The sequence below is a fragment of the Berghia stephanieae genome, chromosome 3, assembly GCF_034508935.2.
Source record: "Berghia stephanieae isolate SIO BIC M18660-M18661 chromosome 3, UCSD_Bste_1.3, whole genome shotgun sequence".
Classification (NCBI taxonomy): domain Eukaryota; kingdom Metazoa; phylum Mollusca; class Gastropoda; order Nudibranchia; family Aeolidiidae; genus Berghia; species Berghia stephanieae.
Genome location: NC_088362.1, coordinates 90,844,345 through 90,868,513, shown reverse-complemented (window position 1 = coordinate 90,868,513; position 24,169 = coordinate 90,844,345). Strand labels below are relative to the sequence as shown.

The 24,169-nt window shown below is 36.2% G+C and overlaps 1 protein-coding gene and 1 long non-coding RNA gene across 2 annotated transcripts in view; one reads left to right on the top strand and one right to left on the bottom strand.

Annotated features, from left to right (window-relative positions):
• Positions 1–285: 285 nt before the first annotated feature.
• LOC144968803 (uncharacterized) lies at positions 286–17,391 on the bottom strand. The gene is made up of 7 exons (XM_078907507.1): positions 17,237–17,391; positions 6,925–7,124; positions 5,455–5,712; positions 4,630–4,888; positions 3,343–3,514; positions 2,327–2,652; positions 286–1,322 (listed from the first exon to the last, which is right to left on the bottom strand). The coding sequence occupies exons 2-7, from the start codon at positions 7,083–7,085 to the stop codon at positions 1,053–1,055; spliced, it is 1,446 nt and encodes a 481-aa protein (XP_078763633.1). The 5' UTR covers positions 7,086–7,124; positions 17,237–17,391; the 3' UTR covers positions 286–1,052.
• Positions 17,392–18,249: 858 nt separating this feature from the next.
• Positions 18,250–24,169, top strand: part of LOC144968801 (uncharacterized) — a 6,015-nt gene continuing 95 nt past the window's right edge. The window contains exons 1-2 of the long non-coding RNA XR_013644654.1: positions 18,250–18,746; positions 21,378–24,169. The exon at positions 21,378–24,169 is cut by the window's right edge and continues 95 nt beyond it. This is a non-coding gene — a long non-coding RNA (uncharacterized LOC144968801). The remainder of the gene's footprint in view (positions 18,747–21,377) is intronic.

The window sequence follows — 24,169 nt, the reverse complement described above, 5'->3', positions numbered from 1 at the left end:
AGCAGCCACTAATCAATAAACTTTGATAATTGTGAGTGCTACTGCTACACATTGTCAGATCTAGGTCTAATAACAAAAATGTTAAAATAATAATAATACTGCTACTATAACTCCTACTACTACTAATAATAATAATTATTATTATTATAATAATAGTAACAGTAATAATAATAATAATAATAATAATAATAATAATAATAATAACAATAATAATAATAATAATAATAATAATAATAATAATTGTATATCTACAAATATAGAACCCCCCCCCCCCCCCACCTTCCTTCTTCACTGCAAATCAAAGCATTCCATTCCTTTTCTCAAATGTCCATGAGCATAAAATCCAGTGCCAGCAGATAGGGATGAAATCTGTTTTTCTTGCTTTCAGACATCAGAAGGAAGACATATTCAAGCTAAAATCTTAGTCATATGCCAGGCATAATAAAGCTTCAAGTGATCAGCAGAGTGTAATAAAGCACTATATAGGAACTTATTGCTCACCAAGGGGTAATTTTAGTTGCAAGAGTCAAAAGTTTTCTAGGAAGCAAATGTCTCAATTATGGACAATCCTGAGGATGCACAACCATGATAATTCTAGCGATAATGATGATGGTGACGACGGTTGTTGAATGAGTTGTGATAATGATGATAACTTGGGACATTTTCAGTTTTAATAAATCCTTGATAAGATGTATAATTTTCTTGCAGAACACTTTATGACAAACTAAAAAGTGTCAGTACATGAAATTTCTAACAAACATTGGCCTGGTTGTGATGCAACGTTAACTAAAAACAAATAACCATCACTCTCGAATTCTTGGAGTTGACCATGTTCTGTTCATGCACCCTGTATTCCCTTTTCTTGATATAAAAGAACAATTACCCTATTTATCATTCTAACAATAATCAACGCATCATATGAAATAAACTTCACATCCATGAATTAGATTTCATCCAATCAATAAGTGAAAATAAACCAAAAACAAACAAAAGACACTTAAATAAAACCACAGCACTAAACAAGTGGATTAAAAAATACTCTCAAGTTCCAGCTAAGGCATATCACCAATACTACTGTTGTGACGAGTCTTTCTGCTACCCTCCTCATTATCTTGAGCCCGTGCCGTGTTAGACAATGCCTGCGTCCTATCAAAATCTATCTTGGCGTAGCTTCGAGTTTTCCGACTGGGGGAATCTGGCAAAGACATGCAGCTGGTGGGTGACATAGGAGAAGTGGCAGAATTACCTGCACCTGTGCCTCCAGCAGATACCCCACCATTATCAGTTGATTGAGCATTGTGGTCGATCATTATATAGTTGACCTAGGAATACAAAATAAAATAAATGTATGAATAAGGATAAACATTTTTTTAAAAGCCTGTCAACTAAATTATAGAAAACAAAAGATATAAAATAAAATATAGTAATGCAAGTTTTAAAAAAAAATCAAAAATCAAATCAAATTCTCCAACAGTTTGATCCATATCATTTAGCGCTGAATGATTGAATTGAATGGATGAGTGGATAAGGCAATATAATAACATCTGTTGTATTGTGCCAAAGTTCAAACCCTGCTTCAGAGATATTTTTTATCTTTAGCGTGACATGAAATTCCCATCCAAGGTTGCTAAAAACAAATCTTTCAATGTGGAGGAAGAAAGGTACATAATTTTATAATTTTATTTCTAATTTTAAAAACTTTGAATACTGAGTCGTGATGCCCATTCTGCAATGTGATAAGGAACATATATATAACAATGTCTAACTCGCACTTTTTGATGGATCATTGTCCTAGACAAAGACACTTAAGATAAATTATTCCAACATATTTTGATATGAATCCATTCATTCACTGTAACAAGCCAAGAAAATTATAAGAGTGCTGGAACAAAATCTATGCCTCAAAGATGACTTTTGCTTTGTAAATCACATTCTATATGAGAAGCTGAAGGACAAAAATTGTTCGGCACCTTTCTTCTTTAATCATAGACCTTAGAGTAATGTAATCTTTGCATATCCAGCTTTGTTCAGATTGGGTAGCTGTTTATTTGATGATGTTTTGCACATCGTTATACCTGTATATTTTACTTAGTATAACTTAATTTATGAAAAACTACTGAAAAAAATAAAACAAGATTTTACAAGGTTTACGATTCTCCCAAATCACAGCACATATACATATTAATATCAAGTCAGGCAAAAGTGAAGCGAGTAAAACCATCATGTTATAAATAAATAAATCTGCACTAGCCGTCAAAATGAAAGAGAAAACTTAAAAAAAAAAAAAAAGACGTATGAAGATGAAAAAAAAATCAAAGAATACAACCTCTGAGATGGGTTTAGGCTGCTGTTGGTCAAAAGCCAAATTAGCATAGTTCATCTCACTAGTCTGGGCAGTAGGAGGAAGCATCAAATTGAAAGGGGGCCGAATGGCAGGACCAGAGATGGAAGACCTTGCCGGGACACTCCCTGCAGACTCATCGACTGAAACATTGACATAGTTAGAACAGACAAAACCAGCATCACTGGCACCTGTCCCAGCCCCATCCAGAAAAACGTCAGAGTCACTGGTCTGAAGTAGGGAGTCGCTGTCTGGAATGGCACAGGCTGCTGTGGCTGCCATCAAGTCATTAGGCATAGAGAATCGGGCACCTGAAAGATGTTAGAACAATGATCAACTGTGATATGGATTAAATTGTAGAGTTGACTAAGGATAATTATATAAAATAGAAGTTAAATATAATGAGTCAGCTAAAACAATGGTAATATTGGTATAACCTTAAAAAAATAAAAATATAATTTTCAAGTTTTTTTTTTTGGGGGGGGGGGAGGAGGGGCTCCTTTTTATTCCTTTCACGATTCTCACGTGTTATATTTTCATTATCTTTTTTATCATTACTAATATTGTCAATTATTTTGAACACAAATTTACAGTATAGTTGCATCAAAAATCTTTAACTTGGATGAAATATGCATGACAATATTCTAAAAGAATCCTCTCTTACAATCAAAGAAAGACAGAAACGAAGAGAAAAAAAAAAAAAAAAAAGAAAAAAAAAATTAAATTCAGAAAGTTTTATCCCAAGATTAATTTTCCTTTAAATTTGGCTACGTACAACAAAGTGCAAAAAAAAATTTAAAAATCTCAGATATCACTGCGCAGAAGATAGATATTAATTAAATATTATTTGTTAAACAAGGTTTTATATTTATATTTCTTTCCTTTGGTTATTTAATGATTTGCTGATTTCATGTAAAGGCAGTTAGCAATTACAAGTCAAGATAAAAAAATAGGTAAAAAGTCACCAAAATTAATGACAAAAGAAGCATCCACATTCTTACTGTCATGTCGTCCTCCCCCTGATACAATACTAGGCTGTGATAAACGATTGGCCCTTCCATCCGCCAACCCTCGTCTAGGCACATTATGGATGGGACCCTGGCCAGTCTCATCCAACAGGTTCTCCATACTGGCTGGTGCAGCATCCACTGTCTCTATTTCAGCATAATTCAACTGTTGATTGTAATGGCGAATGACATTTAGACGTCATAATTCACCTTTTTAATATCTTTGTCTCCTTTGAAATAGACTTATCCAATTTCTCTTTTCCTCACAGTAGATTAGGTCTCTCTCTCTCTCTCTCTCTCTCTCTCTCTCTCTCTCTCTCTCTCTCTCTCTCTCTCTCTCTCTCTCTCTCTCTCAAAAAAATACCAGAAATAACATAAGCCATGGTCTCACAGGACGTTTTTGATTGATAGTAATTTAGCAGGCATTTTTCGTAACATTTGTATGGGTTGTAGACTTAAAATTACACTTCAGAAAAGGTCCAAATGATCAATATGTACATTTCAAACAAAATTATGGTTGACCCTAGTCGTACAGCTCTAAAACTGTACAAGTTAGAACTCTTCTGATGTCTTCATATTTTCTGATAAATTTTCCATAAAATTGAGACGTTTCAATCTCTAATTCCACATATTAAGCGAGATACAGCCACAAACAAGAAAAAAAAGTAGAAAAGTGTCCCATATTTTCCGAGTTTTTTTCTCTCTTTGGAGTCATCCAAATAAATGACACCTTTGAAACTGCATAACTTTTTTATTTATGAATGGATTTTCAAAATTCAAAAAGATTTTTACTCAATAGAGATAGGAGTATTTCCCACAAAAATAGAAAACAAAAATTTTCATAGTAAGCAATTACTAATGTCAGTTTCATACTATAAAAAATTGGAATAAACTCTGGCTCCATGGGCCTAGTGACTCTGAAGAATTTCTTTTAAAAATATTATATATGATGAATTGATGTGGTATGCAAAAATCTGAAATTGACATTTAAAACTAATAAATACAGCATAAATGTAAAGATATAGACACAGAAGTAGGATCCTTCTTACTATCAACAGATTTTTGGGAGGAGAAAGGGGAGGAAAAGTCAAGCTGAAAATCTAGGTAGCAACATTGAGGTGGAGCTCATGGTTTTTAAAAAAAACATGTATTGCTGTGGTAATAGTGGTCATAAATGTTGGAGTGATAATTTTTCTCTTTCTTTTAATTTTTTTACAAGTGTTAACACTACACCACAGATTTCACACAGCACAAAACTCTAAAATGAAAGAAATTGTTCACCTGTGTCTGTCCTCCCCTACCAAAGCTTGGAGGATTATGTAGAAAATCCACCAGAGCGGCTGTCTCATCAATAGGGAAAGCAGCGGATACGGATCTAGGAGGGCCAGTATTGATGTACTCATGATCCATGTTCATTTCCAACAGACTCTCATTCACATAGTTTGTGGCACTGCCGTTTTGTGATGTAGAAGAGTCGGCTGGGGGAAGAAAACTGTCGTTAGCTGCCAGGACTGTTGGTGTCACTGTGTGTTGTGGGGCCCTGTTTGTAATGATACAATGGTTATTATGCAAATTGTTTTAACTAGAAAGAAAAAGAGAAAGAGAGACAGAAAGAAAGAGAGAGAGAGAGAGAGAGAGAGAGAGAGAGAGAGAGAGAGAGAGAGAGAGAGAGAGAGAGAGAGAGAGAGAGAGAGAGAGAGAGAGAGAGAGAGAGAGAGAGAGAGAGAGAGAGAGAGAGAGAGAGAGAGACAGAGAGAAAGAGAATGGGAAAATACTGAGAAATTTAATATAAGAGAAAAACTCATTTAAAAACAATTTGTGAGTTAAAATACATATAGAGAACAAATATTTACCCTGACAAAATGGAGATACAACACAGTTATTGATGTGGTCACATCATTCTAAATACTGTCATTCTTAAAGAACAAATATGAAGCACACATTCACTTTCATGCAAATAGTCTGTAAACTTTTGGATCAATTGTGGATCAGATTAATTAACAATCTGAACATTTCACTGTTGCTAAAAGGCAAATATTTCAAGAACTTATGACTTGCATCAATTATTGAGATAGAAGAGAAGTAATTTTGAAATATAAAGCTTGCCTTATTCTTGCAGAGGTGCCATGGTTCATCATGCGCTGCTGTTGATGCTGTTGTTGTTGTTGGTGTTGCTGATGGTGTTGAGCTCTATGATCATCTTGACCTGCCCTTTCTATCCTATCTCGAACCGAGTTGAACAAATCCTCAGCATTGGAGCACTTGAATGCATAAATGCCATTGCCTGTAGCACACCGCCTTCCACTTTCAAAGGAGAACAACTCTTGATCATAACCATATCGACGTAACCAACGGAGTGGCCATCTTTGAAGAGATAGACAAATATTTACAAAATTTAAAGCGATCCTGATGGTCACATATACAATGTGAGTAGGAAAGAAAAAATATAAAGTCTTAAATGAAACCCATTTCTTAGTAAATTTCTTTTGTTTTCGTTTTTTTTTTCTCTTTAATAGAGGTATCTTTGTATTGAAATAATGCTTTTAAGAGATCAAAAATATTTATCTAATAAAAGTTTAAAGATAAATTACAGTAACTTTTTTAAGGTAGTTGTTTTTTAAAAAATTGCATTAATTAGCAATCAAATGATTTTCTGAAATGGAAGTTTTCAATCCTATTTTACAAGAATTTCACACTAAGTTTTAAATATTGTCACCGACTAGCTTGTCCATACTGAGTTTCAAAGATGATATTATTGTTTATGATAAAAACCAAACAAAAACAAACACATGCACATGCACACACACACACACACACATGCGCACACACACACACACACACACACACACACACACCACATAACACAAAAAAAAATTTTTAATAATAATTGGGCTTCATTTTATAAATGTCACCTAATTTTGCTTTTAATAAATGAACATTGTATATTCATTAATTAAAAAAAAAAAACAACAATTAAAATACAATTCATCAATTTACTAAGGGATGAACTTATGAACATAACTACAACAAATAAACATATTATGAGAAGTTCCTTAAAAAGAACTTAATGATTGAGTGAAGACGAGTTTTAACGTGCATTATACAGCAATTATTGTCGTTCAAAACAATTGTTGATTCTTATGTCAATACCACAGGTAGTTTGGTTTCTCTTTTGGTATTTTTGTTGTTTTGTTTTTGTTTTTTTGTTAATTCTATATTTTTATTTTTATTTTTTTTTTTTTTTTGGGGGGGGGGGGGGGTGTCAAACAACTGTAACATTAATGTCGTTGATTAGATGTGTAAGTTAAGATAAAGATTATTAATTGAATAAACATATCTAAAAATTATTTACATAAATTTTCACATCATTTCTAAATTTAAAAAATATAATATCGAGCTAAGTGGAAAACTAATTTTAAGCAAAAAGTGTCATACAAAGAATCATTCCATGAATGTAAAATTGAGGTATAAGTATAATAAGGAAATACAGATAGATGGGGACATTAAAGAGAATATATATATATATATATATCACTAAATGTTAGAATTTCCTTTGTATTTTATATTCAAGTGTACCTGATTTCATCTTTTCCTTTCTGATAGAACACCAAATCTCCATCTCTGATTTCAATCCGTCCTCGATTCAGTTCGGCACCATCAACATCGACATTCTGCACTCTAAAGGACGGAACACTTGGATCTCTCCTACCATTTGGCCTTGAGTATGTGCATCCCATACTGCAATACTATTACAATAAGATGGCATGCCAGACCATCTGGGGAAAATTGATGTAAAAGTTATTTAATTTAACAAACTATTTTTTAAAGCCAATTGTTTTATCTATTGCTAGCATTGTATGGTGTTTTAAGATTTTGTTAAAAAAACCCAACAAACTATAGACGACCTGATTCCTCTTCATCAAAGTGTCTTGCAAAACTATCTATCCTCAGTATCTTCCTGCAGCACTAGTTTGATGCAATTTGTCAGCTTCCATGGTTCAGCACCATACAATTAATTTTGAAACTGACCTCGTCACCTTGAAATGGTGGATGAGAGCCAAATCGATGAGTCAAAAAAGCTATTATTTATTTTTAATGAACGGAAGTTTTGAAGAAACAATAAAAGAAAGCTAAAAATTGTGCAAGTTTATTTGAAATACAAGATTTTTGCAAAAATATGTCTTTTTTATGCACCGCCGTTGAGAGTGTAAACGAGCGGTGTAAAAATAGACCCTGAAAAAGAAAGAAAAAAAAAAGGGGCATCTCTTATTTTCTGTGAATCGACCCACCTACGTTCGTCAGGTTAGTTTTAGATTAATTCAGAAAGGTGAGTGGAGCAGGCACTTATGTTGGTAACAACAAGATATGAAGTGAGTAGAAAAGTGCCAGAAGACAATAGAGAATAAAAAATTTTCGCGGCGGTGGTGGGGTTTGAACCTGCGACCTTATTGGTACGACAACTCCGCCTGGCAGGTGAGAAAGTGGCTCTACCGTGTGAGCTATCCACGACCACAAAAATATTCGTTTCAAACCCAAGTCATTTCTAGATCCCTCTCTCACCCACTTCTGGGACCGCCGATTCGTTCGCCCACCACCATCGCGAAGTATTTTGACCAGCAGTTAAGCTTAATAGCCAATATTCTCAACACAAACATATAACATAGAAACGATTGAGACATTGAGTATGCTCCGGTGTATGGGGTGAATTTTTAATTCAGAAAGGTGAGTGGAGCAGGCACTTATGTTGGTAACAACAAGATATGAAGTGAGTAGAAAAGTGCCAGAAGACAATAGAGAATAAAAAATTTTCGCGGCGGTGGTGGGGTTTGAACCTGCGACCTTATTGGTACGACAACTCCGCCTGGCAGGTGAGAGCGTGGCTCTACCGTGTGAGCTATCCACGAACACAAAAATATTCGTTTCAAACCCAAGTCATTTCTAGATCCCTCTCTCACCCACTTCTGGGACCGCCGATTCGTTCGCCCACCACCATCGCGAAGTATTTTGACCAGCAGTTAAGCTTAATAGCCAATATTCTCAACACAAACATATAACATAGAAACGATTGAGACATTGAGTATTGAGAATATTGGCTATTAAGCTTAACTGCTGGTCAAAATACTTCGCGATGGTGGTGGGCGAACGAATCGGCGGTCCCAGAAGTGGGTGAGAGAGGGATCTAGAAATGACTTGGGTTTGAAACGAATATTTTTTGTGTTCGTGGATAGCTCACACGGTAGAGCCACGCTCTCACCTGCCAGGCGGAGTTGTCGTACCAATAAGGTCGCAGGTTCAAACCCCACCACCGCCGCGAAAAATTTTTATTCTCTATTGTCTTCTGGCACTTTTCTACTCACTTCATATCTTGTTGTTACCAACATAAGTGCCTGCTCCACTCACCTTTCTGAATTAAAAATTCACCCCATACACCGGAGCATACTCAATGTCTCAATCGTTTCTATGTTATATGTTTGTGTTGAGAATATTGGCTATTAAGCTTAACTGCTGGTCAAAATACTTCGCGATGGTGGTGGGCGAACGAATCGGCGGTCCCAGAAGTGGGTGAGAGAGGGATCTAGAAATGACTTGGGTTTGAAACGAATATTTTTGTGTTCGTGGATAGCTCACACGGTAGAGCCACGCTCTCACCTGCCAGGCGGAGTTGTCGTACCAATAAGGTCGCAGGTTCAAACCCCACCACCGCCGCGAAAAATTTTTATTCTCTATTGTCTTCTGGCACTTTTCTACTCACTTCATATCTTGTTACCAACATAAGTGCCTGCTCCACTCACCTTTCTGAATTAAAAATTCACCCCATACACCGGAGCATACTCAATGTCTCAATCGTTTCTATGTTATATGTTTGTGTTGAGAATATTGGCTATTAAGCTTAACTGCTGGTCAAAATACTTCGCGATGGTGGTGGGCGAACGAATCGGCGGTCCCAGAAGTGGGTGAGAGAGGGATCTAGAAATGACTTGGGTTTGAAACGAATATTTTTGTGTTCGTGGATAGCTCACACGGTAGAGCCACGCTCTCACCTGCCAGGCGGAGTTGTCGTACCAATAAGGTCGCAGGTTCAAACCCCACCACCGCCGCGAAAATTTTTTATTCTCTATTGTCTTCTGGCACTTTTCTACTCACTTCATATCTTGTTGTTACCAACATAAGTGCCTGCTCCACTCACCTTTCTGAATTAAAAATTCACCCCATACACCGGAGCATACTCAATGTCTCAATCGTTTCTATGTTATATGTTTGTGTTGAGAATATTGGCTATTAAGCTTAACTGCTGGTCAAAATACTTCGCGATGGTGGTGGGCGAACGAATCGGCGGTCCCAGAAGTGGGTGAGAGAGGGATCTAGAAATGACTTGGGTTTGAAACGAATATTTTTGTGTTCGTGGATAGCTCACACGGTAGAGCCACGCTCTCACCTGCCAGGCGGAGTTGTCGTACCAATAAGGTCGCAGGTTCAAACCCCACCACCGCCGCGAAAAATTTTTTATTCTCTATTGTCTTCTGGCACTTTTCTACTCACTTCATATCTTGTTGTTACCAACATAAGTGCCTGCTCCACTCACCTTTCTGAATTAAAAATTCACCCCATACACCGGAGCATACTCAATGTCTCAATCGTTTCTATGTTATATGTTTGTGTTGAGAATATTGGCTATTAAGCTTAACTGCTGGTCAAAATACTTCGCGATGGTGGTGGGCGAACGAATCGGCGGTCCCAGAAGTGGGTGAGAGAGGGATCTAGAAATGACTTGGGTTTGAAACGAATATTTTTGTGTTCGTGGATAGCTCACACGGTAGAGCCACGCTCTCACCTGCCAGGCGGAGTTGTCGTACCAATAAGGTCGCAGGTTCAAACCCCACCACCGCCGCGAAAAATTTTTATTTTCTATTGTCTTCTGGCACTTTTCTACTCACTTCATATCTTATAGTTTTAGATTGTAGATTAGCACACTGTTTAATGATTGCCAGTGCACTTTGATACAATGATAATAATTAATAAATAATAACTTTAAAAGATGAAAGGTAAAAAGAAACCTGGTATACAAATATATGATCAAAATGAGCAAAATAAAAATGAATAAATCATTTTTAAAAAGTCAAATTCCATATTTTTATAAATATGATAAAAAGTTTTTTTAAAAACAAATAATAACAAACAAAAAACAAAAACGAGGTAAACAAATACCGATGAGAATGATAAAGTATTATAAATAATAATAATTGACATGTATATATATATATAAATATAAGTACATGTGGATAACAATGGTACCAATGTTTTTTTTTTAATCAAAATAAAATTATAATAATAATAATAATAATAATAATAATAACAATAATAATAATAATAATAATAACAATAATAATAATAATAATAATAATAATACTAATAATAACAATAATAATAACAATAATAATAATAAATAATATCAGAGACGCCAACTTTAAATTTGGCTCACAGGAGTTTCAGACACCACTTGTAGGAATATCAATGCCGAAAGAGGAATTTCCGCATACAAGAAAAAGGAATTTGAATGGTATTTGATATTGTGTTTACATATTGTATAGTTCTAAACAGATAACTGATTAGAATTATATTATGATACATAAACACAATGCCAAATACAATCCCAAAGTTTCCTTATTTCAAATGAAGTAAAGCGCCAAAACCTAATGGTAGAGATTGTAGTACTGGCAGTAATGTGGTGTTGGTGGTTGTAGTAATAGTAGTAGTGATGATGAAGATGTGATAGTGGTTGTTGTTGTAGCAGTAGTGATGATGATATTGTGTTGGTTGAAGTAGTAGTTGTAGTGATGATGATGTGGTGGTGGTATAGTGGTTGTAGTAGTTGTGGTCGTGATGATAATGATGTGGTGGTGGTTGTAGTAGTAGTGGTAGTGATGATGTGGTGGTGGTGGTTGTAGTAGTAGTGCTCGTGATGATGATGTGGTAGTGGTGGTGGTTGTAGTAGTAGTTGTGGTACTGATGATGATGGGTGGTGGTGGTGGTGGTGGTTTTAGTAGTAGTGGTAGTGATGATGGTGATGATGTACTGGTGGTTGTAGTAGTAGTAGTAGTAGTAGTAGTAGTAGTAGTATTTGTAGTAGTAGTAGTAGTAGTAGTAGTAGTAGTAGTAGTAGTAGTAGTAGTAGAAGTAGTAGTTGTAGTGATGATGATGTGGTTGTAGTAGTAGTGGTAGTGATGATGATGTGGTGGTGATGGTGGTTGTAGTAGCAGTGGTGGTGGTTGTAGTAGCGAAGGTGGTAGTGATGAAGATGAAGTGGTGGTGGTGCTTGTAGTAGTAGTGGTAGCGATGATGTGGTGGTAGTAGTGATAGTGATGATGTGGTGGTGGTGGTTGTAGTAGTAGTGGTAGTGATGTTGAAGTGTTGCTTGTAGTAGTACTGGTAGTTGCAGTGATGATGATGTGGTGGTGGTGGTTGCAGTAGTAGTGGTAGTGATGATGTGGTGGGGTGGTTGTAGTAGTAGTAGTGGTAATGATGATGATGTGGTGGTGGTGGTTGTAGTAGTAGTGCTAGTGATGATGTGGTGGTGGTGGTTGTAGTAGAAATGGTAGTGATGTTGTAGTGGTGGTTGTAGTAGTAGTGGTAGTGATTGTAGTAGTAGAGGTCGCGATGATGTGGTAGTGGTGATTGTAGTAGTAGTGGTAGTGATGATGTGATGAAGGTGGTTGTAGTAATAGTGGTATTGATGATGATGTGGTAGTGGTGGTTGTAATATAGTAATGGTAGTTGTGGTAGTGGTAGTGATGATGATGTGGTGGTGGTGGTGATTGTAGTAATAGTGGTAGTGATGATGATGTGGTGGTGGTTGCAGTAGTAGTGGTAGTGATGATGGTTGTAATACTAGTGGCAGTGATGATGATGTGGTGGTCGGAGGGAATTTGACGGAAGTTGCCTGGAGCCCGGAATTTTTTGCTCCAGACCGGAGTTTTTTCCAGTGAAACCGGAGTTTTGGCATCACTGTAATATAATAAGAAAAATTAATTCAAGGTATTAAAGATATATCCAATAACTATAACAATAAAAAAATAACTGTCCACAATGGGAATCGAACCCAGAACCCTCAAGGTTAGAGTCGGATAGCTTAACCCACTAAACCACTGCGCTACGGGGTCACCTGACTATTAGACCTGTAAATGAGCTCTATAAAAATTGACTGAAACTCTTCCACAAACTGAAGATTCAATTATTTTTTTAAAAATAAGGGCATCATTGGAGAGGAGAGTGATAAATACAATATATCAAAATAGTGGGTGTTATTTCTTACTGGAAGTATGACTGCCATAATTTGATGTAGAAGGAATGCTAAATAAGCATGTCATTCATATAGGTAAAGATGACTTCATCAAAGTCATATTCCTGCCTCTGGAATTTTTTTGACATAGAAAAATAATCACCATTATCATCTTTAACTTCTAGCCATGACCAATTGAATTTATTCCTCACGGGACTCGCATCTTTATCGATGCTCGACAAGTCTGAATTGCGATCCACGAACAACTCAGCCATTGTGAGAACATTAGAATAATGTAGCAATGAGCAAACTTGATTTTCAATCAGTAAATGACAGAGAAAAAAAAACTTAAATAAATATGACTTCAGGCCAATACACTGAATTATTAAGTAGAAGTGAATTATCAAGAAGAAACGTCGGCAGGCGTAGCGGAAAAATTTCAAAGAATCGAAATGAAGGTAAATCGCCACAAAACAGCAAGCTCGCTTGGGCTTGAGCAAAACAATGCCAGAAAACGTCCTGATTTGCACGGGAATTAATTAGGCTACTTACCATTGTTCCTTATAATCAGGTACTCAATCAGTGAAGAAATGGTCAACCAGTTTGTTTACAACGTGAGGCAATCGAAATGTGCTTGTAGCAATCTATCCTAACTTTCGATTTGAAGATGTCTACATAACGGACTTGCGGCATTCGCAATTTACTTTATCATAGTTTTGAGACTCCCCAGGTAAATGTGGTCAATTTTGGCTTAGATGAAACAGTGAAATTTATCGCTCGGTGGCTCAGTTAAAATTGGCTACAGTTGGGATCACGACAGTTTGGAAAGTGAAAAAATAATTTAACGAAGGATGTGTGAAAATACCCAGGGAAGTGTTCAGACACGCCTTTTATAAAAATAGACCTGTAAATGAGCTCTATAAAAATTGACTGAAACTCTTCGACAAACTGAAGATTCAATTATTTAAAAAAAAATAAGGGCATCATTGGAGAGGAGAGTGATAAAAACAATACATTAAAATAGTGGGTGTTATTTCTTACTGGAAGTATGACTGCCATAATTTGATGTAGAAGGAATGCTAAATAAGCATGTCATTCATATAGGTAAAGATGACTTCATCAAAGTCATATTCCTGCCTCTGGAATTTTTTTTGACATAGTCAGAAAAATAATCACCATTATCATCTTTAACTTCTAGCCATGACCAATTGAATTTATTCCTCACACTCACATCCTTAACTTCATCGATGCTCGACAAGTCTGAATTGCGATCCACGAACAGCTCAGCCATTGTGAGAACATTAGAATAATGTAGCAATGAGCAAACTTGATTTTCAATCAGTAAATGACAGAGAAAAAAAAAACTTAAATAAATATGACTTCTGGCCAATACACTGAATTATTAAGTAGAAGTGAATTATCAAGAAGAAACTTCGGCAGCGTAGCGGAAAATTCAAAGAATCGAAATTAAGGTAAATCGCCACAAAACAGCAAGCTCGCTTGGCTTGAGCAAAAACAATGGCAGAAAACGTCCTGATTGCACGGAATTAATTAGGCTACTTACATTGTTCTTATAACAGGTACTCAATCAGTGAAAAATGGTCAACCAGTTTGTTTACAATGTGAGGCAATCGAAATGTGCTTGTAGCAATCTATCCTAATCTAACTTTCGATTTAAAGTGTCTCCATCATCTACTAGAGATGTTACTTCCGGCATTCGCATTTTATTTTTTTTATACTTTTAAACCCCTGCTTGTAATTTGGTCAATTTGGCTTAGACGAAACAGTGAAATTTATCGCTCGGCGGCTCAGTTAAAATTGGCTACCGTTGGATCACGACAGGTTGGAAAGTGAAAAAATAATTTAACAAGGCTGTGTGAAATTACACTGGAATGTGTTCAGTCACGCCAATTCTAAAAAGCGCCGCTTAGCCTTGCAATAAACCATCGTTAATATTAACGGCTCCCATGAGCTATGCTAGCGTTATGGAACACTCCTAATTACTTTACGGTCATTCGCTACGATTTGTAATTCTTTCTTTCTTCACTTCTTCTTTCTTTCTTTCTTTTTTTTAAATATTTGAATTTGACAAATTGACTGATTTCAGTTAATTGACTGAGAATTTACAGGTCTAATAAAAAGCGTCGCTTTGTCTTGGCAATTTATACATCGTTAATATAAACGGTCCCCATGAGCTATGCGTAGCGCTTGTGAACACTCCTAATTATTTTACGGTCATTCGACTACGATTTGTGAATTCTTTCTTTTTTTATTTCTTTCTTTCTTTCCTTTTTAAAATATTTGAATTTGACAAATTGACTGATTTCAGTTAATTGACTGAGAATTTACAGGTCTAGACTATTCATGATAGGTTAATCAGGTCTTCTCAAACATTATTTTACCTTCAATGAAACTTCTATTTTGTGTTTTTAAATTTCGATTTCATGTCAGACATCAGGGCTTGTTTTATAATTTATAATTTTTTTTTATTAACAAGGACACACAGATGTCACACAATATTAATATTAACGCTGTGATTATCCCCAGACAGGTGTCTGGGGATAATGAAAATTCGTTATCCCCAGACACATATTTGAAACTCTGCTCTTGTAAACAATTATCCACATTCCAGAATATGGAATGATTCCAAATGCACATAGAAATAAGGAAAGTTAATAAAATATCTATAAAAACATAAAATTAACCAACATTAGATCAGTTGTTACTACATATACACAATATGCGTCGACTTCGTTGCAAGGGATAAATGTCCAATCCATCCTCCCCCCACCTCTTTTATTTATTTATTTTGAGCGAGTCTATTATTTTCTCCTATTTGTTTGGCCTTTTGTTCCATTTCTGAGCATGAATTTCTTAAAATTGTTTTTTATTTTTAAAAAAATTATTGTTTGTTTTTTTTCTCCTCTATCTGACCATTTGGTCGCTCTCTGAATATTTCTGTTTGTTTGCTATATAATCATTAATTCTTTTTAGACACTTTTTGAGATCAGAGTGGGGGTGAATATGACAATTTGCTAGAAACTAGAAAGGAACCAAGACAGAAAGAGAATTTGAACCCGCAACGTCGATTCTGGTAAAACTTCCATGACAGACGACTAAACCATTCGGCCATGACACCCACTTCGAAGTCGCATATTGTGTATATGTAGTAACAACTGATTTAATGTTGGTTAATTTTATGTTTTATGAATTTTCATTATCGCCAGACAGGTGTCTGGGGATAATCACAGCCTAATATTAATAATATAATAACTTATGACATGTTCAAGTACAGAAACACAGCATCCATAATGCTGAATAGCATGGATTGTGCATGCGCAACAGATGTGCATAAAAACGATCTGTTAAGATGCAGCCAACGGAGGTGCATAAAAACTTTTTAAAAAGAATATGCAGCAAACTCCAGATCATTTTGCATTATTCCAGACAATAATTTAATAAAACAGAATACTTATAATAGGTACTTTGGTAAACGTCCATTTGGCCCTCCAGCAGGGAGCCGATAAATGGCCTAATGGCTGTGACCCGATTTTTTGGACTTTTGAGTGATGGGTCTCAGAAAAAGTTCCATAGATTTTTTGTTTATGGATGGATTTTAATGATTGATGTCTTATTTTCTTCAGGAGAAATTACTCTATCGTTTAGTGTAGTTTATTTTAAAATCAATGACAATTTAGTATAACTTTTGATTATGGATAAAATAGGGTATAATTTAGCTTTGGATAATTAAAAGATTAGAACTTGGTAAATCAAAATTTCATGCTGGCACGTTTATTTAACATCTTAACTTTTTTATAAAATTAAATTCAGGGCAAAGTTGTATACCGCATCCATGAAATTCGTTCCAGTAAAATCCTTACTCAAATCTTAGCGGCCATTTTAGACCAGTTTTGAAATCCAAATGGTGGTTACTACCGGAAATGCAACAATTTTCAGATCACAAAGTCCGTCAGTAAATAACAAAGGCAAATAGAAGACCATTTTTCAGCCTTTAAATTAACATAACTTTTTTTCTGCTTATCTGATTTTCACAATTTTGGTATCATTAGAATCGTGTTGAAAAGCACTTTAAAATGATATAGGTTTCATTGAGCTCAATCCAATTTGAATTTTTTACCAAAGTACCTACTAATAACAGTAACAGTAACAGCCTGGGCCTGGTCTGGGTCTGAGAATAACGACAGCCGACTCTGGATTAGACAGAGATTTAGAATTAGAAAGAGCGAGTTGAACCAGAGAGTCTGAATCTTGAGTAATCTATTGTCAACTGTTGAGGACTGCTGAGATTGAGATTGTGATTGAGATTTGACAAAATTGACAATTGTTGACATTCATTGGCATTTTCTTCCAGATCACTGTGCTTTTTTGCAGAAAATAATTTATTCACATACCGGTCTGAGAATAACTGCAGCAGACTCCGGACTAGACAGACAGAGATTTAGAATTAGATAGAACCAGTGAGTCTGAATCTTAAGTAATCTGCTGAGGACCTGAGCCTGTGAGTGTGAGTGAGAGGGTGAGCTCACCATCACCAACCATGTTTTGTTGTTCATATAAAAGAAAAAAAACAAAAAATACAATTATCTTTACCCTCAATCGTGGATGAAAACATTAAAACATTTCAATGAAGATACATTTCTACTCTACTGTTGATTTAGGCGAAGAGTCATTTCAAATACAAAAACAATTCTTTGGGTTTAAATCCCGTTGTTTTTATTTGAGACAGTGCCTTTCTCGGTTCTCGGTTTAGAGTTTAGAGCGGAAGTTCTTAGTTGCGGTAGGACAATGCAGGCCCCGATCAACCGGCTCTATTAGGTTTCATTTCATGACAGCCACCTCTTCCCCCCCCCCCCCCCCCCCCCCCACCCCCCCCCCCCCCCCCCTCCCCTCTCTCTCTCTCTCTCTCTCTCTCTCTCTCTCTCTCTCTCTCTCTCTCTCTCTCTCTCTCTCTCTCTCTATCTATCTATCTATCTGTCGATCTATCTATCTATCTATCTATCTCTCTCTCTCACGCACAGACATACACTCACACACACACTTCTTCCTTCATTTTTCCCGCATTTTGCAGGGTTGCCAGAATGAATGCCACGTTTCCATGCATCACGGTTCAGAGCATTGTCTTCCTCTAGACCCAGTTATCTCATATTGTTCTTTACCTTATCCAACCATCTAGCCTTTGAACGTCCCTTTTTCCTCTATCTCACTAATTGTAAGTCAATAAATACGTTCCTTCCCACGTACTCCCTCTCTCATCTCGTTACATGTCCGAACCATTTCAATAATATATTATCTTCTCTCATCTTTATTGATACATTCTTCACTTCAGTCAACCTTCAAATTCGTTCATTTCTCACTTTATATTTTCTTGTCCAGCCGTGGCCATCTCAACATCCTCATTTCTGCCACCTCAACTTCTTTATCTTGCTTCTTTGTTGTAGCTGCTGTCTTTAGTCCATATAAAATTGCTGGTCTTAAAACAGATGTATATATATTTCCCCTCCAGCTTTGTGGAAATTCGTTTGTCACATATAACTCAAGTTACCTTCCTCCAATTATTCCAGCCTGCCTGTATCCTCTCCTTAACCTCCATCTCATTGCCCCCATCTCATTGTATTTGAATTGGTTTGTCTCTGGCACATCCTCTTCTATCTTATTATTATTAATCAACAGGTTTGAGGGTCAATCCCAATTCGAGGCAGGCTGATTTTTTATCAGATGATTTATTCTGATATTTCCTTCCTTTTTTTTTTTTTTTTTTTTTTTTTTGGACTCTGCATCATTCACACCTTTTCAGATTTTTATATCTTACCCGAATCTAATCTCAAATTTTATCACTGTGAGCAAAGAATAGGATTCCACAGTCTGACGTCACGTCCGCCTAGCAACGAATCGGCTGGCTCTAAACAAAAAAAAATCCGTGCTTGGTCCGGGCAAGGATTAATTGGAAAATCGCTCAAAAAACAATTTTTATCTTAAATATGGTCCAGTGTTTTGTACCAGATTGTCTACACCAGTCAGAGAGTCACTCCTGCAAGTTTTACAGATTTCCAAATGGACAGGCAGACAAAAAATTGAAGAAAAAGTGGATCACTTTAGTCAGGTAAGCACGCACGCCTCGTCGAACATTTGATAGAGTTCGTAGTCCAGATCTAGGTCAAGTTCTAGCTTACGTAGACCTATATTTTATGATTAAAGTGTACAATTGCACGAAATTATAATAAAAATACATTCCAAACTAGATTTTTATTGAAGTTGAAGCAAAAATGATATCTCAATCGTTTTGATGTTAAGGCTGATAAACTGAATGAGAGTTAAGTTCTACTGATAAGTGATATTTTTTTTAAAAAGGAGAACAAGAAGAAAGAGAAGAAAATATTTGTTAAAATCTTACTTTAAACTCGATACCTTTATGGCAAAATGAAAATAAATAAATAAAATAACGCAACCTCTCCCCCCCCCCCCCCACCCCTCCCCTCACGCAGATATCTCTCTCTCTCTCTCTCTCTCTCTCACACACACACAAACACACATACTTTCCTCTTTTTTTTGGAAAGTTTCTCTGATTCTCTGCCATGCCTCCCCTCCCCGACAGCCGAGGTGGCAACTCTGTGTGAACAAAGCAAGATGGCGGCAGGCACTGGCGGTCGGTCAATAGAGCGAAGTTGTTTTGTGCCGCCCTATATTTTCCGTAGATTAGCATGTCAACCAAACAAAAAACTTCAATTTTACAATTTTGATAAAATTAAAAATTTAGCACATACTGCTTTTTGTTTTGAATTTAATATTTGATGACTCGTGCGTCGCTCCGCGAAGGTAGCGTCAAATCGGCACGTTTCATCTTTCCCCCGTTGCCTGCGCGGGGTGACAATGAGCGGAGGGTGTGGTGTGGTGGGGAAGTTTTTGTTTTGTTTATATGAGCCAGTCTTCGTTTGGCCGTCCTGTCCTTATCCTATACTCCGTTGTACCTTGAAGAAAGTTAGTTACTACTCCCCAATCTCCCTCCACCCTCCCTCCCCAACTAACTATTGTCTTTCACTGCTAAAATAATTAGGCCAAGACGGCCAATCTAGCGATGCACGCCCTGAGGTCCTACTTGGGATAAATTAAAACCATATCAGTTTTATCACTGAAAGAAGAGGCTTTGCTTCACTTAGATATACGGATGAAGAGAATGGCAATAAATATATATTTTATCATTGTTTGTTTTGCTTAAATATATATTAAATATAAAAAAGAACAGTAAACAAAGTATGCACCGAGAAGAGCCCCATGGTACTATAAATAAAAATCCCTGACCCCACGGAGTCCTTCATCCCCGCACACTCCCAACGATCCCTACTCAACTTGTATTGTGTGCATTGTCTAATACTAATAATAGTATAATTATAAAGATGTCGCTGATTGTGTGTGAAGTTAACAAGTGCTTTGCGTTTGGAATTAAATGTGGATTTTTAAATTCTATTATTCTAAAGTTGTGTGTCATACCGTTAGTCGTTAGTATTCAGAGAAAAGTATTATCGCTGTTGTCATTGTTTATGAAACCTACCTGTTTTTATCTTGAATCATTTTATTTTAAAAAGTTATTTCTGTAATTTGTAACCAATCATGAATCATGTTGATTTTTTAATTGATATTCAATTCCGACACTTATCCCCACAAGAGAAAATAGTGGTGAAAGATTTAGGTCCACACAAACCAGTGAATTTTAACTTAGTTTCTAACACTCCGAGGAGACAGCGCCTATTGAATAATGATTATTTTTAAAATGTTGAATGGCTTACTGCCAGTGAAAGCCGTAAAACGCTTCATTGTTTTTATTGCTTGATTTTTGGTGATGTATGCTATAACGGACAACAGGAGGATTCAGTGATATTGCGCACATCTCTCAGGCACTGAAGAAACATTCTGAATCAAATAGCCATGTCACAGATGGTGTTAAATATAAACTTTTCAACGTTGTAGATATAAGAAATCAGTTGGAAACAGGACATGCTGCGTCTGTGAGTCGTTATAATGAACAGGTGAAAGTTACCAGACAAGTTTTGTCCAAGATAATTGATGCTCTTTTGTGAGTACGTCTCGTTAATATTCTAACACACACACACACACACACACACACATACACGCACACACAAATACACGCACATATATGCAAACAATTGCAATACCGCCCTCCACACACACACACACACATACACACATACACACACACACACATACAAAGTAGGTCAAATTAAGTTAAATTAACTAGACCAATAAAATTTGATTCTGTATTTCGGATTTGTGCCGCCTTAAATACAATGTGACCAACCGCCCCTGGCGGCAGGGACCTCTCTCCTTTACCTGTGCCCGATTGTTGACACTCCAAAGTTTCCATCACCGCACTGTCCAGTACAGTACTGACTGAAATAAAGAGAAAACGCCAGTCTTGCCACACTCAACCCCAAGATCAACTTTAACTGTGTAAATTTAAGAATTCATATTTTTATATATACCTAGTCAAAATCATCAAAAGAAGTAATGAGGAAGTGCGACATTTTGCTGAATGTGCGATTTCATAAAAGACAGGCGAGAGACCCACCAGTAACCTAGTCTCTTGCACACCTTTGATTTATCATGCATTGAGCTGGTGTCAAACAAGATAGTCTAAAACAAAGTACTTATCAAATTAAATAATATACCCAATATGCCCAACAGAATTATTGGTTTTTTTTTAATCTTTTCATTTCAGGAGAAAGGACAAAAGATCCAACATCATCATCAAGAGTGTGTTCTTGTCATTTCAGAGATGGTGACAAAGCCAACCTCCCTGAATGGTTTGACAGAAATAAAAATAAATTGTTTCCATCAGAGCCAGAAAGAAAGAAAAGAAAAGTGACACAAGGAATTCCCACCCCATCTCAATTGGCACCAACATCAAGAAGTCCACCACCACCACCACCACCACCACCACCACCACCACCACCACCATCATCATCATCATCATCATCATCATCATCATCATCATCATCATCATCATCATCATCATCATCATCATCATCATCAGCTCAACTCTCTTCATCATCATCACAAAGTCACACCTTTAAAAAAACCAGATTCCTCATCATCATTATTTTCCTCCTCATCATCATCCTCATTATCTTCTCCCTCATCATCATCTCAACTCTCGTCACCATCATCACATGATTCCATCTTTAAAAAAAAAACAGATTGTAGAACAAGTGAGGATATTTTAAATAGAACAACAAATTTAATTCAAGAACAAGAAATTACAGACAAAAATAAGGAAATAGCTAGCTTTAAAAAACCCAACTAAGTTAGATTCAACGCACTTACACTGTTTCAAGCCTTACAGAAAAAGTTCTTCGAATGGAGACAGGTGTACATTGTTTTAAAATATTTAATATTATTGTTCAATATGTTGAGTGCTTTAGAGGTAACATTATTTATTATAGTGGATGGGAAGTTCAGGAAGAGACAGTTGCATTAAAAGACAAAATTTTCATTATTACACTGATGAAACTTAGACAGAACTACGCTAACCTTCATATTTCACAATTGTTTAGCGTTAGTGAAAGTACTATAACAAATATTATACAAACTTTTATTCATGTTTTACATAAGCCATAAGCTTCTCTTTGAAAATGTTATGAAGGTTACATGCCCTTCTAGACATAAAAATAAACTATCAGCTCCATCATCATTTTTAAGATTTCCAAATTGCAGAATGATCATTGATTGTACAGATGACCAAATTGCTATTCCTAAAGAAATGGATAAACAACTCTTAATTTATTCTTATAGGTCCATGAATTCTGTTAAAGCTCTTGTTGGTCTGAGTCCAAATGGTGTGATAAATTTTATTTCTAAACTGTATCCAGGGTCTGTCTCGGATAAGGTCATTGTACAAAATTGTGGATTACTAAAACTTTTAATTTTAAGCCCTGGAGATTTAATTTTAGCAGATAAAGGTAATAAAGGTAAAACCCCATCCTGATTCAAGATATTTTACCTCAAGGAGTAACTGTAAATATTCCTTCCTTTTTACATAATAAATTTACTGAAAATGAGATTTTATTAACAAAAGAAATAGCTTCATGTAGAATTCATGTTGAGAAAGCTAATGAAAGACTGAAAAATGTTAACATCCTCTCATATATTCCAACCATGTTAAGAGAAACATCTGATATTATTTTTCAATTTGTTGCAGCACTTGTCAATCCCTAGTCTCCTCTTATTAAGGAGACTGCATTTTGTTAGCTTTGCCATTTATTTTGTACAACACACATATTTTGTTCATCATCATCAAATCACCATTCAAAATAATGGTTTTGTAGGTCCATACATGATTTTACATGATAAACATGACAAATTATGGCATTGTTGTATCCAATGTATGTTCAATGTCATTAACATTGTTAAATAAAACCACACAAATTAGTTTTGGTCTGAATCAACCCAAGGCATCATTAAGATAGATCTGTGGAAGTAAAAGAATAAAAGATTCAAATTTAGAGCTGCGACCATGCTCAATAGGCAAAAAACAAACAAACTAATTAAACGTCTGTTGTGGTCTTGTGGTATGACACTCGCTTTCAGATCAGAAGGTCCTGGGTTTGGGCCTCGCTCGGCACATAGTTGAGTCCTTGGAGAAGGCTCTTTACTCACAATTTCTCACCGTACTCAGGTGTCAAATGAGTACCTGGCCGTTAACAGCGTTGTCTCTGTCCGAAAAAATTGTAATATCGCCCAACAGGCATCATGTCCCGTCTTACATGTTAAATGTTGCTGTTGGCCAGGGACCCCTTGTAAAGCACTTTGAGCACATTTAGTGGATATTACGCTGTATAAAAACTCAATTAAAAAAACAAATTAAGTGATTCTTTCATTCATCTTGCTTTGTTGATAAGGGGGAAACCCGAAACGTCCATTTTATCTGTTTTCGTATATTAAATTGAAGTTCACATTCAATTTCACAATGTTATTGATTTCTTCGAGTTTCAAGCAGCAACATTTACATTACACCTTAACCCAATAGGAAATTTAGTTTACCGTGACTAACACTGGTCTAAATAAATCCTTTATTCATCCCATAGAGGAAATTTATCTCTAGGGTCTATTCCCAGGGAAGACTGGAATAACCGCGGTGCAGCGCCGCAAATTGAGCTAGGGCGAGGTGACTTGCTCAAGGCCACACAGCGCAGCGGCGGGTGAACGAACTCGGTACCTTTCGGGTACGAAGCAAAAACCGTACCGCTGATCCACTCTGCCCCACATGAAGTATTATGATAAAATGTCTAGCGTGATTGGTGATTGTGATGCTCATATGAGTATTATAATAAAGGTTACAACACGATACTAAATAGTATGTAGTAGACTATAGTCAATAGCAACGAAAATTAGCGAAGCAAGACTAAGACTAAGACCTCAAAGACTCAAAGTAGAAAACGGTAAGGGCTGCCTGAAGCCGGTGATCGTAAAATACTAACGAAAGAGTGAAAATGGAAAGGCTTCGTATGGGAA